The sequence below is a fragment of the Lissotriton vulgaris genome, chromosome 11, assembly GCF_964263255.1.
Source record: "Lissotriton vulgaris chromosome 11, aLisVul1.2, whole genome shotgun sequence".
NCBI classification, from domain to species: Eukaryota; Metazoa; Chordata; class Amphibia; order Caudata; family Salamandridae; genus Lissotriton; species Lissotriton vulgaris.
Genome location: NC_141699.1, coordinates 174,111,305 through 174,134,387, shown reverse-complemented (window position 1 = coordinate 174,134,387; position 23,083 = coordinate 174,111,305). Strand labels below are relative to the sequence as shown.

Genomic DNA, 23,083 nt, shown 5'->3' with positions numbered 1-23,083 from the left:
ACCATGCATACTCCACTCCACGCCCCCTTCCACTCTGTTCCACTCCATTCTACGACATGCAGCTCCACTCTATGCATCTCCTCTCGAAGACACACTCACACGGCACACCACTCGACTCCATGCCATTCCAATCTATGCCACTCGGTCCACGACACTCCTGCTTACCCCAATCCACACTACCATATTCTACCCAGTATACTACACACCAATTTACCCCTCCCCAATTTACCCCACCCCAAATCAGTCTACCCCACCTAACTCCAATCTACTCCAATCCACTCCGATCCAGTCTTCTCCACTCCAATCTATCCCACTCCACTCTACCCTGATATACCCCACTCAATCTAACCCAAGCAACCCCACCCGCTCTACCCCACCCCACTCCACCTAAATCTACGGCACTCTGCTTAAGTCTACCACATTCTGCACCAAGCTACCCACTCCACTTCAATGTAGCCAACCCCACCCCAGTCTACCCCCTCCACTCTAATACACCCAAGTCTACCTCAGTCCAATTTATTCCACTGAACTCCAAATTCCACTGCAATCTGTCCAACTCCTCTCCATCACTGTAGGAAAGTAGGGTCTGCAATCCTATGGTCACCCCAGATTTTTTCTTTTTGCTTCACTGGTTTACGACTTTCCTTGGCTGTGGGCCTGCTAATCAGACCCACAGCCTAGCTGTTCTCTCTAAATTGACATCCATGTACTTTAGGTGCATTTACCAATTGGTATTGGGTCACTCTTGTAAGTCCTTGTACAGTGTACCAAAGGTACCCAGGGCATAAGTAAACCCAAGGTCTACCAGGGGCTGCAGCATGTATTATGCCACCCTGGTTGGCCATCCAATTTTGACACAATTGGCTGATCAATCAGCTGGGGCAAGGAGGTGTAATCACCCTTTGCTTTAGATATAGTATACCTATATCTAAACCTAAAATGGACACATATACTCCTATAAGTCACTCCTATGGCAGGCCTTAACAATCCTGGAGGCAGAGTGCTTGGAATTATGTGAGATAGTGCTCTGGCATGAGCTGAGCCTGTCTGCAGCTTTCGGAACCAAGTCCTCTAGCTGTTTCCGTGGGTGCGACGAGACACGTGGGACCGTCCATCTTGAAGAAACTGCACTTCGCTTCCAGCACGACTTCAGAGGCATCCTCAACGAAGTGCTTTGGGGATTGAGAAGCCCCAGCCCCGAGCAGCCCCTGCACAGATCAGCCCTCCAGCATCCACGAGATCTGCGTGGGGCCCTTTTGCTTGATTGCTGCTCGACGCGTTGTCTGGTCACTTGCCGGCTGGCTAGTGGCCTCCTAGACGACGATCCACGAAATATACACCGCTTGTCTGGTTGCTCCAGACTGGCCCTTGCTTCCCTGCAAAGGAGAAGCACCCCGGACCCTCCTGGACCGCACCAGACGCCTTTTCCATTCACCGCGTGGGTTGCGTTTGCCAAGGCCTGTTGACGCCGAATCCGGAACCAACACCGCCGACAGCGAGAGCCTGCGTGGGACAGCTCGTGCCTCCATCCTGGTCGTCGAAGACACCTCCTGGTCCACGTGGCTGCAGAGTCAAGCGTCCACTCTTTACCTGATCGCGACGACAGCATCTGGTTCCTTCCTGGTTCCACACCAGTCACTGGCTAGTGACTGTGAACATTGCCCCCTCTGCTTTCAGGTCTTCATCTTCCTTGATCCACTCTTGGATCATTCTGGACAGCTTCCTCCTGGTCGCCTACAGCATCTTTTTTCAAGGCTCCATAGACTTCAACGCAGAAACCGACACACTTTGACACCTATGCACCCGCAGCCCGTGGGTGAGGTAACATGAGCATTTCGGTGCTCAAGGGTAGATGGACTCTCCTAGTGTTCAAATTTCCAGTCGTTTTAGTCCTAGCTAGTCGGAACTGTCGAATACTTACCTTTTCGTAATTTGTACTGTCCATTGACTTTGTTACGCATCTCGCGTGTGAGTTCATACTCTGCACACGCGTCCCGTGGGCCTCCTATTACTTACCTAAGGTTAGGGTAGTGTCCAGAGTCCTGTCCAGAGGCTGTAGCGATCCTACAGCCTCTGGACAGCTCCATTCCTTCTATCGATTTCCTTATACCACTTGTTTAGTATATGGTTTCTCGCGCCCCTAGGGCACCATTGTAAATCGTGCAACTTAAACGTATTTTTCTTAAGAGTCTTGTTATGTGCTTAGCCCTCTGAACTCATAAAGAGTTCAGAGGTGTTTGTTATTAATAAATATATTGTATATTTTCAAAACAACCTGTGTGGTGTCCTTTCACTTTGTATTCAAGGGGTTATATGTGGTAAAACAGCTGGCTTCACATGCCAAAAGAGTTTAGCCTAAGACTGCTTTGTCCATGCTACCATTAGGATAGCTGGTCTATAAGGTTGACTTGCAACCAATCACCTAAGGGTTGTTTAGACTGATACAAGGTGATCACTAGAACTAGTGAGCATCATATATCAGGCCAACTTCTCACAATCACAATCTACCCCACTCCACCACAATCTACCCCATTCCGATCTACCACAATCCCTAATGTACTCCAATCTATCACACTCCAATCCACCCAATCAACCCCACTTCTGTCTACCACACTCCTCTAATCTACCCTGCTCCACTCCACCCCAATCTACCCTACCCCACCCAATCTACCCCACTCCAAATCAGCTCCACTCCAACCTGCCTCACTCTATTCCAATCTACCCTACTGTAATCCACCCAATATACCCAACTCTAACCTAATCTACCCCACTCTTCCCCCCGAATCTCTTGGCACTCCAATCTAGCCAACTCCACTCCACCCCACTTCGCTCCACTCTACCCCAATCTAACCCCATACGCTCCAAACTACCCTTCCCCAATATACTCCTCTCCGTACCCCCTCTCTGCCCTCCTCTCCCGCCTTCTGCCCCATTCCACTCCACCCTACTGTAATCCACCCAATCTACCCCATTCCCCTCCAGTGCACCCTACTCTCGCCCTTATCTCACTCCACTCTTCCCCTCTCCAATCTATCCCAGTATATCCCACTACACTTTACCCCAATATATATCCCTCTCCAATCTACCCCAATCTACTAGAGTGTACCCCACTCCAACCCAATCACCCCACTCCAACCTACCACGTTAATCTACACAACTCCCCCACTCCAGTCTACCCCACTGTACCTCGATCTACCGCTCTCCACTCTTTGCCAATCTATCCCACTTTGCCCCATTCCACTCTACCCCTAATTACCCGCACCTCACACAAGACCACTAACTTCTAGCAATGCTGACCAACAGCCACACTAGTGAACAGCATGGATAAAACACCTTGCCAAAGCCAATAGCTCTTGTATAGACTAAACCTTTTGTCTTTTCCAATGCTTGCTTATTTAAAGTTCCAGTTCTCAAAGACTTCTTGAACTCAGTCTTCCCTTCTGTGAACAAGTCCTTTCCACCACTGTAACTCAACCTTGTAATTTGCAAACGAATGGGCTCCCCTTTAGAGCCTGTTCAAAGAGCAATGTTGCATCATCTTTCATGAAAGCGGCCTGCTTAATTGCTGTTACTTCAGCAAGAAGTGTCTGAACTCCGAGCTTTGCCAGCTATGGAATCTTTTATTGTTGCTCATGCAAATAGTGTTTTAAGGCAATCCTTCATTCTCACTGAAAATATGATCTGATTAGAACATGAATCAAACAATTACAAAACATTTTCAAGAAACCTTCCACACCTCCAGAGAAGGCCCTCCACTTGCTGGATATTAAGAGAGTTTTAAGCTTCTATTTAGAAAAAGAAGACCATTATGGTAATTTCAGGCAAGGGTTGCCAACCTAAAAAAAAATCCATTGCAAGACGAATATTGGCTTTTACCTTAGCTTATCAATTTTTGAATGGTCTCTTCTAAAACTGCAGGCCTATTCCACGAGGGGAAAAGTTGCTACCACAGCATGGTTTAGAAATATCCATATTGCAGATATCTGAAAAGCCGCAACATGGAGATCCTTCCACATAGTCACTTAACTCTTAAAAACCTTTTAAAGTTTTAAAAAAAGCTGTAAACAATGCATATATATGTAGTTATCAGAAATTAATCTATTATAACATTTAGCAGTTTACTAACTTTTTTAAAGCGCTTAGTAACACCAGTGAAGATGCTAGGGTGCAGAATAAGATTGCATACTTGTTGTCCTCATTCTGCCATGTAGGAAATTTTCATTGAAGTCATAAATGACCCAACCACCTCCACAGCTGTTGTAATACTTGTCATATATATATATTTTTGTTTTCTACTCGAGACGTTAAAACAAGAATTGGATCACAAATGCAACTGCCAGTACACGGCATGATGTGACGATGTGCCTCCTAGGTTCTCTGTTAAATGAAAGCCCTACAGGCGGTAGTTTTTACATTTATGTTCTCCTGTTTTCCACATATGAATGCTGCAATGCAGTTCTATGAACATAATTAAAGAACATTAATGAAAAATGAGGCCTTTTAGGCTTTCCTCAACAAATTCACGTATAGATTTATGAATAAAGATTTTTATTCTGTTTCAAAGTGAGCTATTTATATAAAGATGGTACAGGTCCACACATGCCGCAGGGAATTAATCTCTTGTTTCCTATGATGCAGAATCAGAACTACAGGTATGTCATAATTTTTTATCTTGAGTGCCACCTTAGCATGAGAAACTAAAGCCAGGGTTTATTAGCAGGCATATAAAAACATAAAATCCATTATTTATGTGAACTTAATTTAAAGCAAAGATCCTTGGATTTTCACCCTCAAGGTGGGTCCTGTGAATTGCATTCTGAAAAACTCTACATATGTTTTCACCAAATTATAATTATTGTGGTCCATAGACCCTGAATGGTATATGGTCTCCTTGGTTCCTGTTGGAGAACCCTAGGAAATGGTAAAGTACGTTTCTTCAATCACAGGTACATAAAAACTGTTTTCTTATGGGTGTACTGAAAGGAGCACATACACTTAGTGAAATAACCATTTGATATACTGAGCCGATTCACTTGTATTGCTGTAGCTTTGGTTTCATCATGCTGATTTTTCTTCTGTCTTGTCATGCTCTAGCTCAGATGACTGGCAGTTCTACCTCAGTTACTTCGACTCAGTCTTTCATCTAATTGATGAATCATGGAATCCACCTACAGAAGGAGAGCAGTAAGTTATTTACTTGTTTTCCCATCTTGAAGAAAACTACTGGTAAATGTTGAGCACACAAAATAAATTGCAAGCTTACCTTTTTAAGAGTTTGATGTTTTCATCCATATAAAATGGGCATTGTACAGTGCTATTTCCTTATACCCGATAGTGGAGCTGGATCTGAGGGAGGCAGAGACTAAGTTGGGAAAGCTCACCACTATTTGAATCAACCCCCAGACATGCTAAACTTCATCCTGTTTGAGTATGATTCTGTTGTACAGTCCTTTCAAGTATTTTTCTTTCTATAAAGATGAGCACTGGGGTGGGAATTCATTTGAGTTATCATTGTTGAGCTCTGAGCTGGAGCACCCCCACACTAACTTCCTGAGAATTGGTCGCTACCACTGAGTCAAATGCTTAAAGACATTATACTTTGCCTGACTTGTAGAACAATAGTAGGGCGGACTCTGGCACATCAGTCTAACTACCTCAACCTCCACAGTTGAGGCCTAGTGACCCTGCTTGCTATGTTGCTCCCAAATGTGGGCTGACACATCCCTTCTGTAATGAACTGTCTGCCTTGTAGATATAGCTCTCTTGGAGAGAATCCTTTGTACTTCTTTCAGGTTGAATTAATTTCCATATTCTTATGCTGGGCTAACACAACTGCTGCAGGCTTGATACTTATCCTCTGATATACTGCCATATGTCACTAAGCACTCGTATGACATCTCCAGTGTCTCCACCTTGTAGCAATTTTTTGGGTTCACTTTTCATTGATATTTCAAGTAACTATTCTCACGCTTCGAGAATACGCCACCTTCCTTTTCCATATATGTTCCAAGTAGTACATTCTCAACAAGCAGTGGCCGTATAGGTGAGCTCAAACCAAGGACCAAGTAACACACTTCGGTGGGGTGAGAAAAGACATTCCTTCCCCAGTGCCCCACCTTATTGAGCAGACTGCAAAACTCAAGACTTCCATTATCTTTTGTGATGCCTGAAAAATTGTAGTCTTAATAGACCTGCTCCACATCAAAATCCCAGCAGCCGGACATATTTCACAATTTGTGGATTTAGCCCAAAACATGTTATAGATTACTGTTCAATAAGTAATCATAAGTAATCATTAAAACATCATTTTTCAGATTTTCAGTGTTTTCTTCTTTTCAAGTGTTGTTCTCTGGCTCAGAGCAAACAAGTTTAATTCAGTCAGTAATCTTTGATTAACAGGAACATACTTGACTCCTTTCACAAAAAGAAAGGGGCGGAGGATTCTTCTTGGTAATGTGTGCTCAATAAAAATACCTGGCATGCAACCCACTTAGTAGAGTATGAAAGGTTTTAAATGGTCATGTTGGCTTTGTGACTACCTTAAACCGCAGAGAGCAGAAATGGTTTGGATCTCACTGGAAGTTTTTTCAGCCCATTCCTTTCTATCCTCCTTACTCCTAGTTTTGGGCATTAATATAAGGCCCCAGTTTTGACGCATCCATATTTAGAAGGGTTTTGTTTGCAGTTGCGTGTACAACACTGGAGCTCTGTTGAATAAAAGCAATGGATTTTTTGTTTGCTCGATCCGGGCCTGCCCAGAGATATTTAGTAGGTAATCTTCTAATTGATTTATAGGGTTTTTGTGACCAGTATTTTTTGAGTACTGATAGGCTGTTTCCACTCAGTCATGTAGTTTGTCATAACTATTTACCAGACAGTCTGCTAGAAGTGAAATAAAGTTCTTCTAGGGTAGTTGGAATTACTACTTTTAATGTTTCAGGGGTAAGTTTGTTCAGTGGTCTTTTTTCAGACGTATACCCTAGCAAGTCATGAACAGGAGAGAACAAAACAACTAAGGAGATATTCCATCAGTGGGAGGCTTTTCCAGTTCACATATGTTCAAGGCAAATGAACTGCAGATTACACACTGTGCATAGATCGCCACCTAGTGTTGGGCCCGGATGTTTGCAGTTTGTTTTTGTCCTGAAAAGTTCTTTGGATGTCATGAGATAGGTGGACCATATTGCGCATGGGCATCATCTCCATATTCAGATTGTTTTTTTTCCGCCATCGAGCTCGGATGTGTGTTGAGCGCTCCAGTTTGGATTTTCCTTCGGCGTGCAATCCTTACCCAGTTTGACGGTATTGTTTCGATCGCGGTCCCCCTCGACTCTTAACCACTTCGAAGTCTTCGATTCCGTTCGTCGATGAAGGCCACTGGGCCTACCTAGGCCTTACTCTCTGGCTCATGGAAAGGACGCCATTCAAGAGGTGTCCTCACTGTAGATCGATGTTTCCCCACACCGATCTACATGAGGTGTGTAACCGTTGCCTCTCACCAGAACACGAGGCCAAAGACTGTTCCGCTTGTGCCTCCTTCTACTACAAGAAGACAATTCGGGACAGACTAGCTCGAAGAACAATGGCTCGCTAGTCAGCATCGATCCTGGACTACATCTTCCAAGAGGGCGTCGACGTGCCAGAACAGCAGAGGGCCAAAATAAGCGCCAGCTCCTCTGATGCCGAAGACTCAGACGTCGAGGACATCACTCCAGCTCAGCGGGTCGTAAGTAAGAACGTCGACCCCGACCCTTCCTCGACACCCTCCAAAAAGGCTTCGGTCACACCCTCACCTTAGGGCCCAGGTGCACACCGACAGACTGCTTCCCACGCCCCGACCTCTGGCTCGGCAAAGAAGCCTACTAAGCCTTCAGGCAGCTCGGGCTCGAGTCAGCCTATTCCCGGTGTCGATCCTACACAGAAAAAGAAGCCATCTTCCTCATCCACTCCGACTGCTGCTTCGACACCTAAGCACTTGGCGCTGAAGTCAGGCACCGGCTCATCAATATCAAAACCGCGCTCTGAGCCGAGTAAAAAACTACCTAAAGGTCCCGACTCCCACGCTTTGGAACCAAAAAAACCCACGGAACTGAAAAAACATGTTCCAGTTAAAGACATTGCAAAAGGTCACAGTTCTAAGTCAAAAGACCCTAGACTAGCTACCGAATCTGTGTCGAAAAAACCTCCGGAACCGAAGGACTTGCCATCTACAGAAGGGCCTTTTCTACCAGATCCTACTCAAAAGACTCTTGTAAAGGATCCTAAGACTGGACAACTATCTCTTAGCTAAAGAAGAAACCACTAGAGGCCCCTGCACCTCCTCCTCCTCCTCCTCCTCCGAAGAAGAGACCGTGCAACCTCTCCATTAAGGGTCCCTTCTCTACTTCCCCATACTCTTCCACCTCCTCCACCACATCATTCTCCTACACCATGCCCTAACACTGATGATGTAGACAGACTCTGATGACACAGGTGGGGGTGCTTATGAACCAGTAGGGAACGATAGTCCCCCTCAGTCACCTAATCCATGGGATGATTATAACACCCCTGATGTGCCTTACGTCCCTCAAGACGATGTATATCCCCCCCCCGCTGCCCCCCCCCCCCCCAGAGGACACTACAGGTTTTAACCTTCTAATCCAGAGGATTGCCCAATACCATGGGGTCGATTTGCACACACACTGTGGAGGACGATTTCTTATTGGACACGTTTGACAATACACAAAGGTCCAGTGCCATTCTGCCAATGCTTAAGGGGGTCTTTAAGCATGCAACAGAGGTCTTTAAAGATCCTGTCAGGGCTTGAGTCCTCAACCCCCGCATTGAAAAAAAATACAAATCTTCCCCTACAGATCCAGCTTACATTAGAGGCCCAGCTCCCCTAGATTCCTTAGTAGTTTCTAATGCACGTAAACGTGCCAATTCACAAACATCAGGTGAGGCCTCGCCACCAGACAAGGAATCTAAACTCCTTGACTCCTCCGGCAAATTAACAGCATGACAGGCAGCTAACATATGGCGCATTGCCAATACCGAAACGCTATTGGCAAGATATGACAGGGCACATTATGATGAACTGGAGTCCATAATGCAGCATCTACCAGACAAATCTAAAAATAGGGCCAATGAACTTATACAAGAAGGTAAAAATATCACTAATACTTCCATCCGTTGTGCCCTAGATGCTGCAGATACTGCCTCAAGGGCAATCAATACTAGTGTCCTTTTGCGTAGGCATGCCTAGCTATGTATTTCAGGTTTTGAACCGGAGGTACAAAATTCCATCCTCAATCAGGCATTTGATGAGAAACACTTATTTGGCCCTAATGTCGCTGTATCTTTAGAGAAAATGAAAAAAGACACCGACACAGCTAAATCTATGGGAGTCTTGCAGCTGCAAGCTCCCAGACGTTCTTTTCGTCTCATCATATAGAGGCAACGCAAGAGGCTACTCCTCCGAAAGCCCCTCCACTTCCTACAAGACTCCTAGCCAATCTACATTCACTAAGGGCTACCAAACAGGGGGTTACAGGGGTAACAACAACAAAGGCAGAGGCAAAACCAACAACTACCGCTCTGCCTCCACCCCTACCCAATGACTTTCCTCCCCTTCCCCCCCACCATTCCACTCCTGTGGGGGGCGAAGACTGCAACAATTCCTTCCTGCCTGGACCGACATCACATCAGACAGGTGGGTGTGACAAATTATTCAGTCAGGTAACTGTCTAGAACTAACATCTACCCCCCCAAACAGCGACACAAGACCATCTATCACTATTAAAGCAAGAAGTAATATCTTTGCTAGAAAAAAAGTGCAATAGAACCAGTTCCTCTGCACCAACTAAACAAGGGGGATTACTCCCTATACTTTCTTATCCCAAAGAAGGACGGCTCTCTAAGGCCTATTCTAGACCTCAGACCGCTAAAGATATACATACAGTCAGACCATTTTCACATGGTCACAGTCCAACAAGTCCTTCCTCTCCTATTACAAAACGACTTCCTTGCTACTCTAATGCCAAGGCACATACTTCCACATTCCCATTCACAAAGCTCACAGGAAGTATCTCAGATTTGTAATAGACTGGCAGCACTATCAATTCAAAGTATCCCCATTTGGACTCACAACAGCACCAAGAGTATTCACCAATTGCCTAGCAGTAGTGGGAGCACATTTACACTGACAGCCTATCCAGGTCTTCCCGTACCTCGACGACTGGCTCATAAAAGCCAGCTCATACAACCAGTGTGTGGAACACACTCATGCCACGATCTAACTGATCCACAACTTGGGATTCACAATAAACCACACCAAGTTTCATCTGCAACCATCCAAAGTACAACAGTACCTCGGTGCCACAACAAACACCTCAACAGTGCTAGCTTATCCCACTCCAGTAAGGATAGCCAGCATGCAAACTCTTCTCACAAAGTTTCAGCCACAACACTCCCTTCCAGCACGAGTGTTCATGCAGCTGATCAGGATGATGGCCTCTTGCATTTTCATAGTGCCCCATGCAAGACTTCAAATGTGTCCTCTACAAGAGTGCTTATCACGTCAATAGATCCAGGCTCAAGGTCAATTAACAGACTTAGTGTTAGTAGACGGTCGGACTCGTCGGTCTCTGCAGTGGTGGAACACCAAAAACCTTTCCAAAGGGCGACCGTTCCTAGGGCCAGTTCCTCAAATAGTCTTGACAGCGGACGCATCGCTCTCCGGCTGGGGACCCCACCTACTGCAACACACCATGCAAGGCAGGTGGACACCGCAACAAAAGTTACTCCACATCAATCACCTGGAGTTACTAGCTATATTCCTAGCACTGAAGGCTTTCCAAGGGCAAGTATCAAACAAAGCTGTGTTAGTCCGCACGGACAACGTGACAGCCATGTATTACATGCAGAAACCGAGCGTAACACACTCCCTGCATCCTCTTAGCCCAGCATGTCCCAGGAGTACAAAATACCATAGCAGACCTGTTAAGTCATCAGACACAACAGATCCACGAGTGGGAACTTCATCTGCAAGTTCTTCAACCATTCTTTTAGATGTGGGGACAACCTCAGATAGACCTCTTTGCCACCCACAAATGCCAAATGCCCAAGCTTTGCAGCTAGATATCCACACCCACTGTCGAAAGGCAATGCGATATGGGTCAACTGGTCAGACAAATTTGCGTTCGCTTCTCCACCTCTGCCATTCATGACACTAGTAGTACGCAAACTACAGCAGCATTCTCTGGCCCTCATCCTATTTGCTCCAACGTGGGCCAGACAGCCTGGTACACCACACTGCTACAACTGTCTGTAGTACCGCACCAAAAACAATACCGGTCTCCACGCTTTTTAACACAGAACCGTGGAGCGATCAGGCACCCGGACCCAGCTCAGCTCAACCTTGAGATCTGGCTCCTGAAATCCTAGAATGTGGATATCTTAACCTTCCTCCAGACTGCATGAATGTCATAAAAGAAGCTAGATGTCCAACCACTAGAGCATGCTATGCAGCTAAGTAGAAACGCATTGTAATATATTGTCACAACAACAATATTAATCCCCTAGACGTGTCTATTCAACACATCATAGGAAACTTACTACACCCTCCAAAGATGTAATTTAGCATACACAACTATTAGACTAAATCTTGGGGCCACTGCAGCATATCTTCAAAACCATCAGCATCTATCTCTGTTCAGAGTGCCTGCTATTAAAGCCTTCATGGAAGGCCTTAATAGAATAATTCCTCCCAGAGTACCACCTTCACCAGTGTGGAATTTGAACATTGTTCTCACACGGATAATGGGACCTCCCTTTGAACCTTTACATAAATGTGACCTACAATTTTTAAACATGGAAGGTTGCGTTCCTAGTAGCTATTACTTCTCTACGGAGAGTTGGTGAACTACAAGCACTAACCATTCAAGAACCTTTCTTGCAAATGCATCATAATAAGGTCGTTCTCCGTAGTAATCCAAAATTCCTGCCCAAGGTAATTTCTCCCTTCCACCTCAATCAATCTGTGGAACTGCCCGTTTTCTTCTCGCAGCCACAAACAGTAGCAGAAAGAGCTCTTCATACCCTAGATGTCAAAAGAGCATTGCTCTACTACATTGAGAGAACACAACCCTTTCGTAAGACCAAACAACTTTTTGTGTCTTTCTCACCACCACACAAGGGTAATCCCATATCAAAATCTGGTATAGCTAGATGGATTGTCAAATGCATACAGATTTGCTACCACAAAGCTAAACATACGTTATCTGTTCCTCCTAAAGCCCATTCTACAAAGAAAATAAGGGCTTCAATGGCCTTTTTAGGGAACATTCCCCTAGATGAACTCTGCAGAGCAGCTACATGGTCTACATCGCATACATTCACAAAACACTATTGTGTAGATGTCCAAACCAAGCAACAAGCTACTGTGGGCCAGGCTGTTCTCAAAACATTATTTCAAACTACTGCACCAGATAGGGGTGGTCGCCGCTAAGAATGGGTACCGCTATACAATCTATGCACAGTGTGTAATCTGCAGCTCATATGCCTTGAACGGAAAATGCTACTTACCAGTATGCATCTGTTCTTGGCATGTAGAGCTGCAGAGTTACACACCCCCACCTGCCTCCCCGGCTACCCTTGTCTGTTCCAGTATTATCTTAATTAGATACAGCTTACATGGACATCCTTCCTTTTCTTGCAAAACTCCATTTCCCTAATGGCGAAAAACAATCTGAGGATAGAGCCAATGCCAATGCGTGATATGGTCCAAAGTAGGAGTCGCCTATCTCGTGACTTCCAAAGAACTTTTCAGGACAAAAACAAACTGCACACGTTTACTAGATATTACTGACAGGACAGCCAGGTCTGGAGGGACAGCTATTTTGGCCGTTCGGTCCTCCGAAACATTTTAGTCTGAACTTGGTTTGCAGGCCCTCCTCCAGGGATGGTATTGCTGGGGTATCTATTCTGAGATAAGGAATTTACAACTAACTGGCTCTTTCAGATAAGTTATTTACCTTTGATAATGATGATCTGTAAGATATATAGTTTAGTTGTAGATTCTCTACCGCCCCAACCATCCACCCTGCTCTGCGGACTGACTTCTAGAGATAGAGACTCCCTTACGGGGCCCTGGTTGTGGCGCACCAGTGATGATTGTCTTGCATGGCTCTGCGCTTCTGGCATGGAAGGTCGTGTAAGAATTTGTCAATGCGCAGGGGCGGCGTCTAAGTAGGCAATGCAACGTCATCCCGGCGACCATGGCGCTGACACAGCGTCAACCAACAGCACCTACTGACGCGCAGGGGTACTGCTAAGAAAAATCTCTGGATCCAGTCTGACGCCTGGGGGAAATTCCAAGGTAAGGAATCTACAACTAACATGTCTCTTACAGATACATTGTTACCGAATGTAAGTAACTTGTTCGTCATCCCCGTTCTTCCTAAGACCAAGGACAAAGCTGCCAATCCTACTCAACATGTTCCTCCACCCCGCCTCCTTTACCACCATCACCACCTCCTCCATTACCACCTTCCTCTCCTCCACCACTATCTCCAACAGATGACCCACTTGATGCATCACCTCAGGGGTCACTGCGTACAGATCATGGGGGTTTAGGAAGTTCATTAGGGGATCCTGATCCTTGGGACATGTATGGCACTTATCCCACTACTCCTAACAATCCAGACTTTCATCCAGTTCATCCCTCCCCTCCTGAATATGCCTTTTCTTTTCACTAGCTCAACAACTTTTCATAATGTTGAGCTGCATAGGAAACATCTAGAGCAGGATTTTCTCTTTTACACCCTCTCTCTCACTCACAAGGACAGCCTGTATTTGCCCATTACTGGCATGATGAGACATGCTTCGGATATTTCAAAGAGCCAATACTGGGACGTGTCATCACCCCAAGGGTGTACAAAAAATAAAAAGTGGCTCCATGTGACTTCCTCTTAATCTGAAGTCAGGTTCTACTAGACTCAGTGGTTGCAACCACCGGTGAACACTCCACCTCCTGAGAAAGAAAGCAAGCGCATAGATGCGGCTGGCAAATCATTGGTGTATTGCCAATTCCCAAGCTCTTCAAGCCTGCTTTCATAGAGCCCATTGGAAAGAGATGGAAGAACTCTTACAGTACCTCCCTGCGAAGTATCGCAAAAGAGGCCAACACATTTTTAGAGAGGGCAGGCAATTACTAATAATTCCATCTGCTGTGCCCCAGATGCAGTAGATACAGGTGCTTGAGGTATTATTGAAAAAACAAAGGGGATAATGGACGGAGTGTTGAACATTGAAAGCACTCACCCCCAGTCAACTGATCTGGGTTTAATCCACCATCATTCTTTAGCTCACTCTGCCACCCCAGTTCTGACATGGCCATATGCAAATCAGTCTGACCCTGTGCCTCATGGTAAAAGTCCAGCCCTAACTGCCAAGCCATGTCTTCCCTGGACTGGAAACTAGCCTCCTGGGACCGGTTTCTGGCTAATCGGTCGTCATCAGCCAGGCTAGCTTGAATCCAGTGGCAAAGTGAGCAAGGGACCCACGTCTGGGCTTACTCTGCCAACTTAATGCGAACAAAGCAAAACCAAAGGGGTATTAATACCAGCATACTTCTTAGAAGACACGCATGGGTTGGATGTTCCAGATTCGAGACAGAGGTCCAGCAGGCAATCTTAAACATGCCTTTGATAAAGAACACCCTTTTGGGCCACAGGTAGATAGTACCCTTGACAAAATGAAAAAAACTCTGCAACACTCCCATGACTTTAGTTGTGTCAAACTACCACGCCTAGAGGCTCCATTCGCCGCTCAGGCTATAGAGATGCATACAAATCCACCTCCACAGACACATCTGTAAGAGAAGTGGCTCTGTATATACTGGACCAAAGTAAGGTACAGTGTGCACAGAGTCCACAGTTCCAGAGGTTTGTCAGAATCTAAAGTTAGATATAACCTTACTCTCTAAAGTGGTAGCTCGGTCGAGCAGTAAGGCCGTATCAGAGGACACTGTAAAGCATTTGTTGTACACACTCAGTCAGTAAATATTTTCACACACTCGAGAACTGTACTCCAGGCCAACTGTTTGTATAAAAATATATAGTTGTTTTATTTTAGAACCAACAATAGGTATCAAAATATACCTTCTCAGAATGAGATACTTCAGTTAAATACTTTTCAAATAGGCAATAGACTTTTGAATACAATAGCTACTGTTGTTGCAATGGGCAACACAATTTCAAACACAATGTTACATTTACTCAATGGGAATTTCTTGTTAAATGCAATTAGTTACTTTATAGATGACTTTTCTAACCACAGAACTGGATCCTAGATTCAGTCCTGGGACATCTAGTGTAAACAATTGAGTAAAAGCGTTTTGTTTACGGTAGTGATTTTTAAGGAATAATATTGTATTTTAAAGGTTGACAGTTGGAAACTTTTTCACATAAAATCACCAATGTTATCCTATGGAAGGAAATTCACTTCGCAGGTAGGTTACTTAGGCATAGACTTTGAAAGTGACCTCATATCCACGATGCGAATTAACAAATAATCACTCCTGACTAAGATAAAGACACTACTTGATGGCTGGTCTCCTAAGTATTTATCCTGGTGGGGTAGGGCTGAAACCCTGAAGATGATGGTGACATCCCTGGTTAACTATCTAGCAAGCATGATGCCTATGACACTCTCTGATGACTTTCTACACAAAACAGACAAACTGTTTGGTGAGTTTCTGTGGCAAGGGAAGAAACCCGGGATATCAATAAAGAAGCTACAGCTCACTAAAGAAAAAGGCGGCCTGGGTCTCCCAAATTTTAGACACTACCAAACTGCATTTTTATGCAAACAGGGAAGTCACTGGCTAAACGGGGAATCTGACTATACCCCGCTATGGGTGGATATCGAGAAAGCCAATATGGGCAATATTCCTTTGCCGGCCATACTAACCATGGATCTCACGCACCTACCCCACTCAAAGTACATACTCCTGAATACAAGACTGGCACTTATGAAGCTGGATCAGACTAACCATAAAGGCCTTAAACTTAAAGTCTAACTCAATTGCCCTATGGTATAACCCATATTTGAAAATAAACGGGACGCCCCTCAGATGGAACCACTGGTCCGCCAAGGGTATCAACATAGTAAGTGATCTCTTTAACGGGAAGGATCCCCTGCCGTTCTCTTCGATCAAAAATACATACGACCTTGAGCCGATAGATTTCTATGACTTCTTAAAACACTTTTGTCTGCCCGTTCACTGACACCCTCTACACCATGGCTATGGAGCGCCATACCACGCTTCAATAGAGCAGGTCACTTAGTCTCGAGGGTATACAAAATGCTCCTCCCCCTCCCACAGAAAACACACAGACGAAATGAAACAAAGTGGGAATCTGAACCTAATACATTGGGTGTGACTTTTGACTGGGAGGTAATAATAATAGTAAAACCATTTATAGAGCGCATGGTTACACTCAAGACAGTGTGTCCCCGCGCTGTGGATGCATTCCATTCTAAAAACAAGCCCACCACAAGAACAAATTAAACTGGACAGCCAAGCGCCGTCTCCTAACTTCTGGGGAAGAGATGTGTTTTTAGCCTCAGGCGAAATCTCCTTTCGGAGGGTTCCATATGCAATTCTAAGGGGAGTTTGTTCCAGTGAGTGGCCGCTAGATAGCAAAATGAACGGCCTCCATTCTTGCTTTAAAGATGCGAGGCACTGAGAACATCATGCTCCCCAAGGACCTCAGATTAAGTTTGTGGCGATGGATAGCAAGAAGCTTTTTTAGGTAGGGTAGTCCTTTCCCTTGGGCAATTCGATGGGCGAAGCACATAGCTTTAAAAAGAGTGCGCTCTTTGATGGGCAGCCAGTGTAACTTTGCAAGAGCATGCTTCCCAGATGCTCTCCGAGGAATATTTAGGACTAAGCGGGCAGCCGCGCTTTGAACTCTTTGGAGTTGCTTTAGGCCTTTCTGACTGAGGCCAATGAAAAGAGCATTGCCGTAGTCCAGGTGAGGAGTAACTGAGGCGTGAATAAGGGATTTCCTAGAGCTAATAGGTAAAAGGTCCAGTACCTTACGCAGGGTTTTAAGAATTGCGTAACATTTGCCGGTTACTTTTGCAAAGTGCTTTCTAAACGAGAGTTCTGCATCTAGCAGGATTCCCACGTTTTTAGCTGATTCTGTGGGGACAGGAGTCTGACCTAGTTCTACCGGCCACCAAGCTGATGACCACGCCGAGGGAGTTCTTCCAATCAGTAACACCTCAGTCTTGTCCCCAATAAGACGTAGACAGTTGTTATTCATCCAGCTTGCTACTGCTGAAAGACAGATGGAAAAGTTTGTAGCTGTCTCACTCTGTCCCTAGGTAAGTGTGATCATCAGTTGCGTATCATCGGCATATGTGATGATTTCAACACTGAATGATTCCACTATACGGGCAAGGGGTTCCATATAGAGGTTGAATAAGGTAGGGCTCAAGCTGGATCCCTGTGGAACCCCATGCTTCAGCTGTCTGAATGATGATTTAAATGGTGGACAGTGGATTTGGAAGCTTCTATTCTCCAGAAAAGACTTTAGCAACTTATAAGCTGCTCCTTCCACTCCTATCTCTGATAGCCGTGACACGCACAACGGCTGTTAAAAACAAAATCTCTCCTATATTAGCTCAATCTAAATTCATGTTAGTCAACAGAACCTACTGGACACCAGAAAAGTTGTTTAAGCTCCACCTAAGAGATGACCCCAAGTGTTGGAATTGTGAAGCGGAGGTGGGAGACCTAGCTCATATGTTGTTCGATTGTTCCACACTGAGGAAATACTGGAATAGAGTTTTTGAGTGCATTGAACACATCCTTGGTATCAAACCAGTGAGGGAATTTAGTTATATTCTTCTAGGTGTTCTAGAGCCGAACCTGCCTAGTCCTATCGATCGCCAGTTACTAGATCTGCTACTCACGCTGGCATGCAAAGTGGTGCTGTGCAAGTGGAAAAATACCACGGAGGTAACATTTAAAATGTGGTAAGACTGGCTGTCCTTCCTCAGAGGTGCCGATAACCCAGCTCTACAATCCTCACCAGGCCGCACCTCTCAGAAAAAGCTGTGGAAATCACTGTACGCTTCCTCCTTTTCATTTGACCCCCCGTAATTTAAGTAAACTGTGAAACCTGCCTGTGAAGTTTGCAACCGAACAACGGTGCCTATACTGTGAGGTGTACATAGATACTAAAGAAACGTACAAATATATACATAACTGGATATACATATACAAATATATTCAATGACCTTCCCTACTCTAGTTTGTTCACTATTGCTTCGCAATGTACTGAACTGTAATGTAATGGAATCTAGATCTGCTATGTAATGACACACATTTATTGTATCTTTATATTTTGTTCTAGCTTATTGTACTGTCATGTCTTCTTGTTTTTTCTTTCCCTGAATAAAAATTATTTGAATTCAAAAAAACAATTGAAAGAATACGTTTAAGTCATACAGGCGATTTTTAAGGGATATTCGTACTTTTTCAAAATTGACAAAAAAAAATTCTGGTGAAAACCAGACAATGGATTCCTATGGAAGGAAACTCAAGTTACTGGTAAGTACGGTTAAAATGACTTTTCAGGGTCAGTGCTGGGCTAAAAGATGCAGCACTGGGTTCTCTCCTGATAACAGGTGAGTATCGTTGTTCAGCTGATTATAGATGAATATTTTAAAGTTTCAAAACTCCACACATTTCGAAGAATTTCCAAGTGAAACCAGTCAATGTTACCCTATGGAAGAAAAGTGAGTTATCGGCTTTTGGGTAAGTACTCGACTGGCAGAGTTAAGGTTCTGGGCATAGACTCCAGGGTCAGGTAGGTATGGTTGGTACACCCTCAGCGGCACAGGGGCAGCCGGGTGCAGAGGTAGTTGGGCCAAATGTTATCCTATGAGAGGCAGGGGGCTTTCGGTTGGTGGCTGCTGGCAAGCAGGCCAAGTGGCTGTGGGAGCTGGGCTCCTGGTCACTTTCTCAGAGCAAATGGGGAAGTAGATTAGGACAAAGGTTGCACTCCCAGGGGCACTCGGGTGGCTGGGTGCAGGTTGCTTTTGAACCGTCGGGTGCTCAATGTTATTCAATGGAAAACTTGGAAGATGGACAAAGGCTGCAGGCTCGTGGACGGAGATTCTTCAGGAGCAACCAACACTTCGAGGGGGTAAGTTGGGATGTTGGAGGATAGGTAGGCACCCAGGAGTTTGGCACAGGGGGCCGTGGGGCGCCGGGTGCAGGGGTGTGTTTTGACGTCTGGAATTCTTACCCTTTGCTGGTTGCGGTTGGAGGGGTCCCTTATTGTGAGGCTGCAGGAGTCGTCTGGGTCACAATCGCCGGGTGGACGTTCTCAGGGTCTTTTTCTATTCCGGCACAGGCAAGGCTCGGTGGGTGCAGTGTATGCTGGATTCGCGGTTCCTGGCTGACACCAGAGGTTTTGCTTTTTGAGCAGAACCACTGCTCGTGGGAGTCCCAGTCTTGGTAGAGTCTCAAGGCAGTCAGGTCCTCCAGGGTTTTTGAGGGTGCTGACCACGGAAGGCGCCGGAGTTTCACAGGAGCAGGTTCAAGGATCAACAGGACGGTAGGGCTGGGGCCAAGTCAGTTGATATAGTCCTTGTTAGCAGCTGCACGGCATGTCTTCTGGTTTCTTGATCTTCTTGCTTGTTTCAATCGGGATCTGAAGAAGGAAGGTTCAGGGTGCCCCTAAATACTAAATTTAGCGGCATTACAGGTAGGGTAAAGGAGTCCTGTGGCGAGAACACCCCTATCCTGCTCCTCTCCTGTGGGAAGGGGGCAGGAGCCTATCTCTGATTGGGCAGGGCTCTCCATCCTCAAGATGGCCGGAGCCCAGAGTTGTGCTGCACCTCGGGGGTGCGGATAGGGGGTTGGCAGAAGCTGGCACACCCCCTTTCCTCACTTAGGGATTCCCGCCTGTCTTCCTGCCAGAGTGGGGGTCAGAACTGGTGGGGGCTAGTTGCTGAGTACAGCAGTGGCCTGGAGAAGCTCGCAAAGGCGGCATGCCTTTGAAGCTTCCCCTGCCTATCCTGGGGGAGGAGACCTAGCACCTCACATTTTTGCAGGCCCAGAAGAGCGGACGGCTCTCTACCCAGGGTTCCAGCAACATGTCTGCTGTGTGGCAGCCTAGGCAGCCTCTCGGACAAGACGTGGATTGTAGGTTAGGTTTCAGGGGCATCTCTAAGATGCCCTCTGTAGTGCATTTTACATTAAATCCCACACTGGCATCAGTGTGGGTTTAATGTGCTGAGAAGTTTGATATCAAACTTCTCAGTCTTCTGTGTAGCTATAATGGCGCTGTCGAGTTCGTAATGACAACCTCCCAGCACCATATACTCTCAATGGCATCACTGCACTTATAGTGCCCAACAATGGCCCTGGGTACTGTAGGGGCACAGGCCTCATACACCGGTGCCTGCACCACTGTCCTAGGTCACCCAGCTAGAGGGGTGACTGATGTATTGCAGAGCAGTGTGTTTGTGGGCATGGCACACAGGCAAGTGTGCCATGCCAACTCCTTGTTTAGTTCTGCACCGAGGCACTCGGTCTGCAAAGGGAGTGTGTGTGTGTGTGTGTGTGTGTGTATGTCAGGGTGCAGGGCCCCTAAGGGTGACACAATAAATGCTGCAGCCCTAAGGGTCATCCCTGGTCACAATGCCCTGGGTACCTAGGGTACCATTTACATGTGACATGTGGCCAGAGATGCCAATTGGGTTTTAGTTTCATCACAGTTTTAGGGAAGGAACACAGGCCCTGGGCACCTGATTAGCAGAAGCACAGGGCACACTCAGCCAAAGCACATCAGCAATTCAGCCAAAAGTGTGGGCATACCATGCAAGAAAGATGGCCCTTTCTCACAACATCCATTTCCCAACAAAAAAACAAACCCACTTCAACTACGGTAAGGGTTATTTCAGAGGTTACATTCGAGGTGGGAACAAGGAAGGGTGCCTCTTCACACAGAGTGCCAAAAAACAATTGTAGAACAGAATGCAGAACAATGTCATACATTCACACCAGTACAGAGATCTGGGCACTCTCGGGTGACAGTGGATCTACTTCACGAGCTAGGATATACTATCCATATCCCCAAGTATCATCTTCAACTGCTAAAAGTTCAGCCTTACTTGGGAGCACACCTAAACACAGAGTTGGGATTACCCTACCCCAATCGTGCTTGCATTCAAAACTTTCAGGTAACTCTACCACAGTTCCAAGCAAACAAAACACTTACATTAAGGACTGTCGTGCGTCTGCTAGGAATTATGGCTTCTTGCATTGTCATAGTTCCCCATGCAAGGTTACACATGCGCCTTTTACAGCAATGTCTAGCTCAACAGTGGTCTAAGTCACTGGGATCACCTCCAAGATTGTCATACTCCCCAATCTCTGCAATGGTGAAACACCAACAGTCTGTTGAAGTGGCTGCCTTTTCTAGACCCTGTTCCGTACATGACTCAAAATGCGGACGCATCAAACACTAATTGATGTGCCCACCTATAAGACTTGACAGTACAAGGTCTGTGGGATGTCGAACATTAATCTCTACACATCAACTACCTGGAGCTTCAGGCAGTATTTCTAGTACTGAAAGTTTCTCATACTTAGCTGTCACACAAGGTTGTCTTCGTTCGTACGGACAGTATGACAGACATGTTTTATCTTCAAAAACAGAGGGGGTGTGAGAAAGTGGCTCTATATATACTGGACTAGAATGAAGTACAGTGTGTATAGAGTCCACCAACCCCAGAGGTATAACAGAGGTTAAAGTCAGAACTGACCTTACTCTCCAAAGTGGTAGCTTGGTCGAGGAGTAAGGCAGTACCAGAGGACAGTGTAAAGCATTTGTTGCATACACTCAGTCAGCAAAAGGTTTCACACACTCAAGGACTGAACTCCATGCTAATTGTTTTTATATCCACAGATATAGTGGTTTTATTTCTAGAACCAACAGTTATAAAAATATACGTTTCTGGTATGGGTACTCTCAGGTAATTACCTTGCAAAGGAGCAATAAGTTTGTGCACATAATGTTTACAGTGAAGGTAGTAAGCAATACAATCCTAAAACACACTCTAGCATTGAGCTCAATGGGTTTTCTACATATAAGTACAGTTTATTACTCTATGGATTACTTTAGTAGTTCCAGGGCTAGATCTGAGATTCAGTCCTGGGGTCTAAGCTGAAACCAGGTTAGCAAAAACGTTTGTTACTATAGTGAATTTTCATAAATATAAAGCTGTTGTTGCAGCAGAGCCTCTGCTGATGGGAGTTCCAATCTTCAAGAAGGTCAAGGCAGGCAAGTCCTCTGGGTGTCCAGAGGTGGCTGTCCGCGGGAGTCGCCAGGTTTAGCAGGAGCCGGTTCCAGGATCAACAGGCAGGTAGGGCTGGGGCCAAGACAGTTGTTGTTGACCTGTTAGCAGCTGCCCGGCGGGTCGTCGTCTTCTTGATCTTCTTTCTTCTTTTTGGTATCTGAATCCGAGGAAGGAAGGTTCAGGGAGCCCCTAAATACTAAATTTAGGGGTGTTACAGGTAGGGCAAGGGCAGGGACCAATGTGTCCCTGTCCTGGGGTGAGTACACCCCTTAACCTACTCCTCTCCTGTGGGAGGGGGGCAGGAGCCTAGCTGGGATTGGACAGGGCTCCCCATCTGCAAGATGGCCGGAGCCTGGGGTTGTGCTTCACCTCGCCTCCTCCACCTGAGGGGTGGAGTTGGCAAAGGTTGGCACACCCCCCTTCCTGACGTAGTTTTTCCCGCCAGTCTTCCCGCCAGAGTGGGGGTAGAGCCGGTGGGGGCCAGTTGCTGGGTACAGCAAATGGTCTGGAGAAGCTCTATGAGGCTGGCATGCCTTTGAAGCTCCCCCTGTCCATCCTGGGGGAGGAGACATAGCACCTTGCCCAGGATGTGCATTGTTGCAGGCCCAGGAGAGCGGATTGCTCTCCACCCAGGGGTCCAGCAACATGTCTGCTGGGTGACAGCCTCACAGCCACTCAGCTCAGACGTGGATTGTAGGTTTGGGTTTTGGAGGGCCTC

The 23,083-nt window shown here is 45.9% G+C and overlaps 1 protein-coding gene across 1 annotated transcript in view; it reads left to right on the top strand.

The window, feature by feature from the left end:
- The window catches only part of NAA25 (N-alpha-acetyltransferase 25, NatB auxiliary subunit), an 893,576-nt gene that overhangs the window by 265,950 nt on the left and 604,543 nt on the right, over window positions 1-23,083 (top strand). Inside the window, exon 9 of the mRNA XM_086943077.1 lies at window positions 5,095-5,184. Coding sequence (XP_086799203.1) covers window positions 5,095-5,184 — 90 coding nt within the window. The remainder of the gene's footprint in view (window positions 1-5,094; window positions 5,185-23,083) is intronic.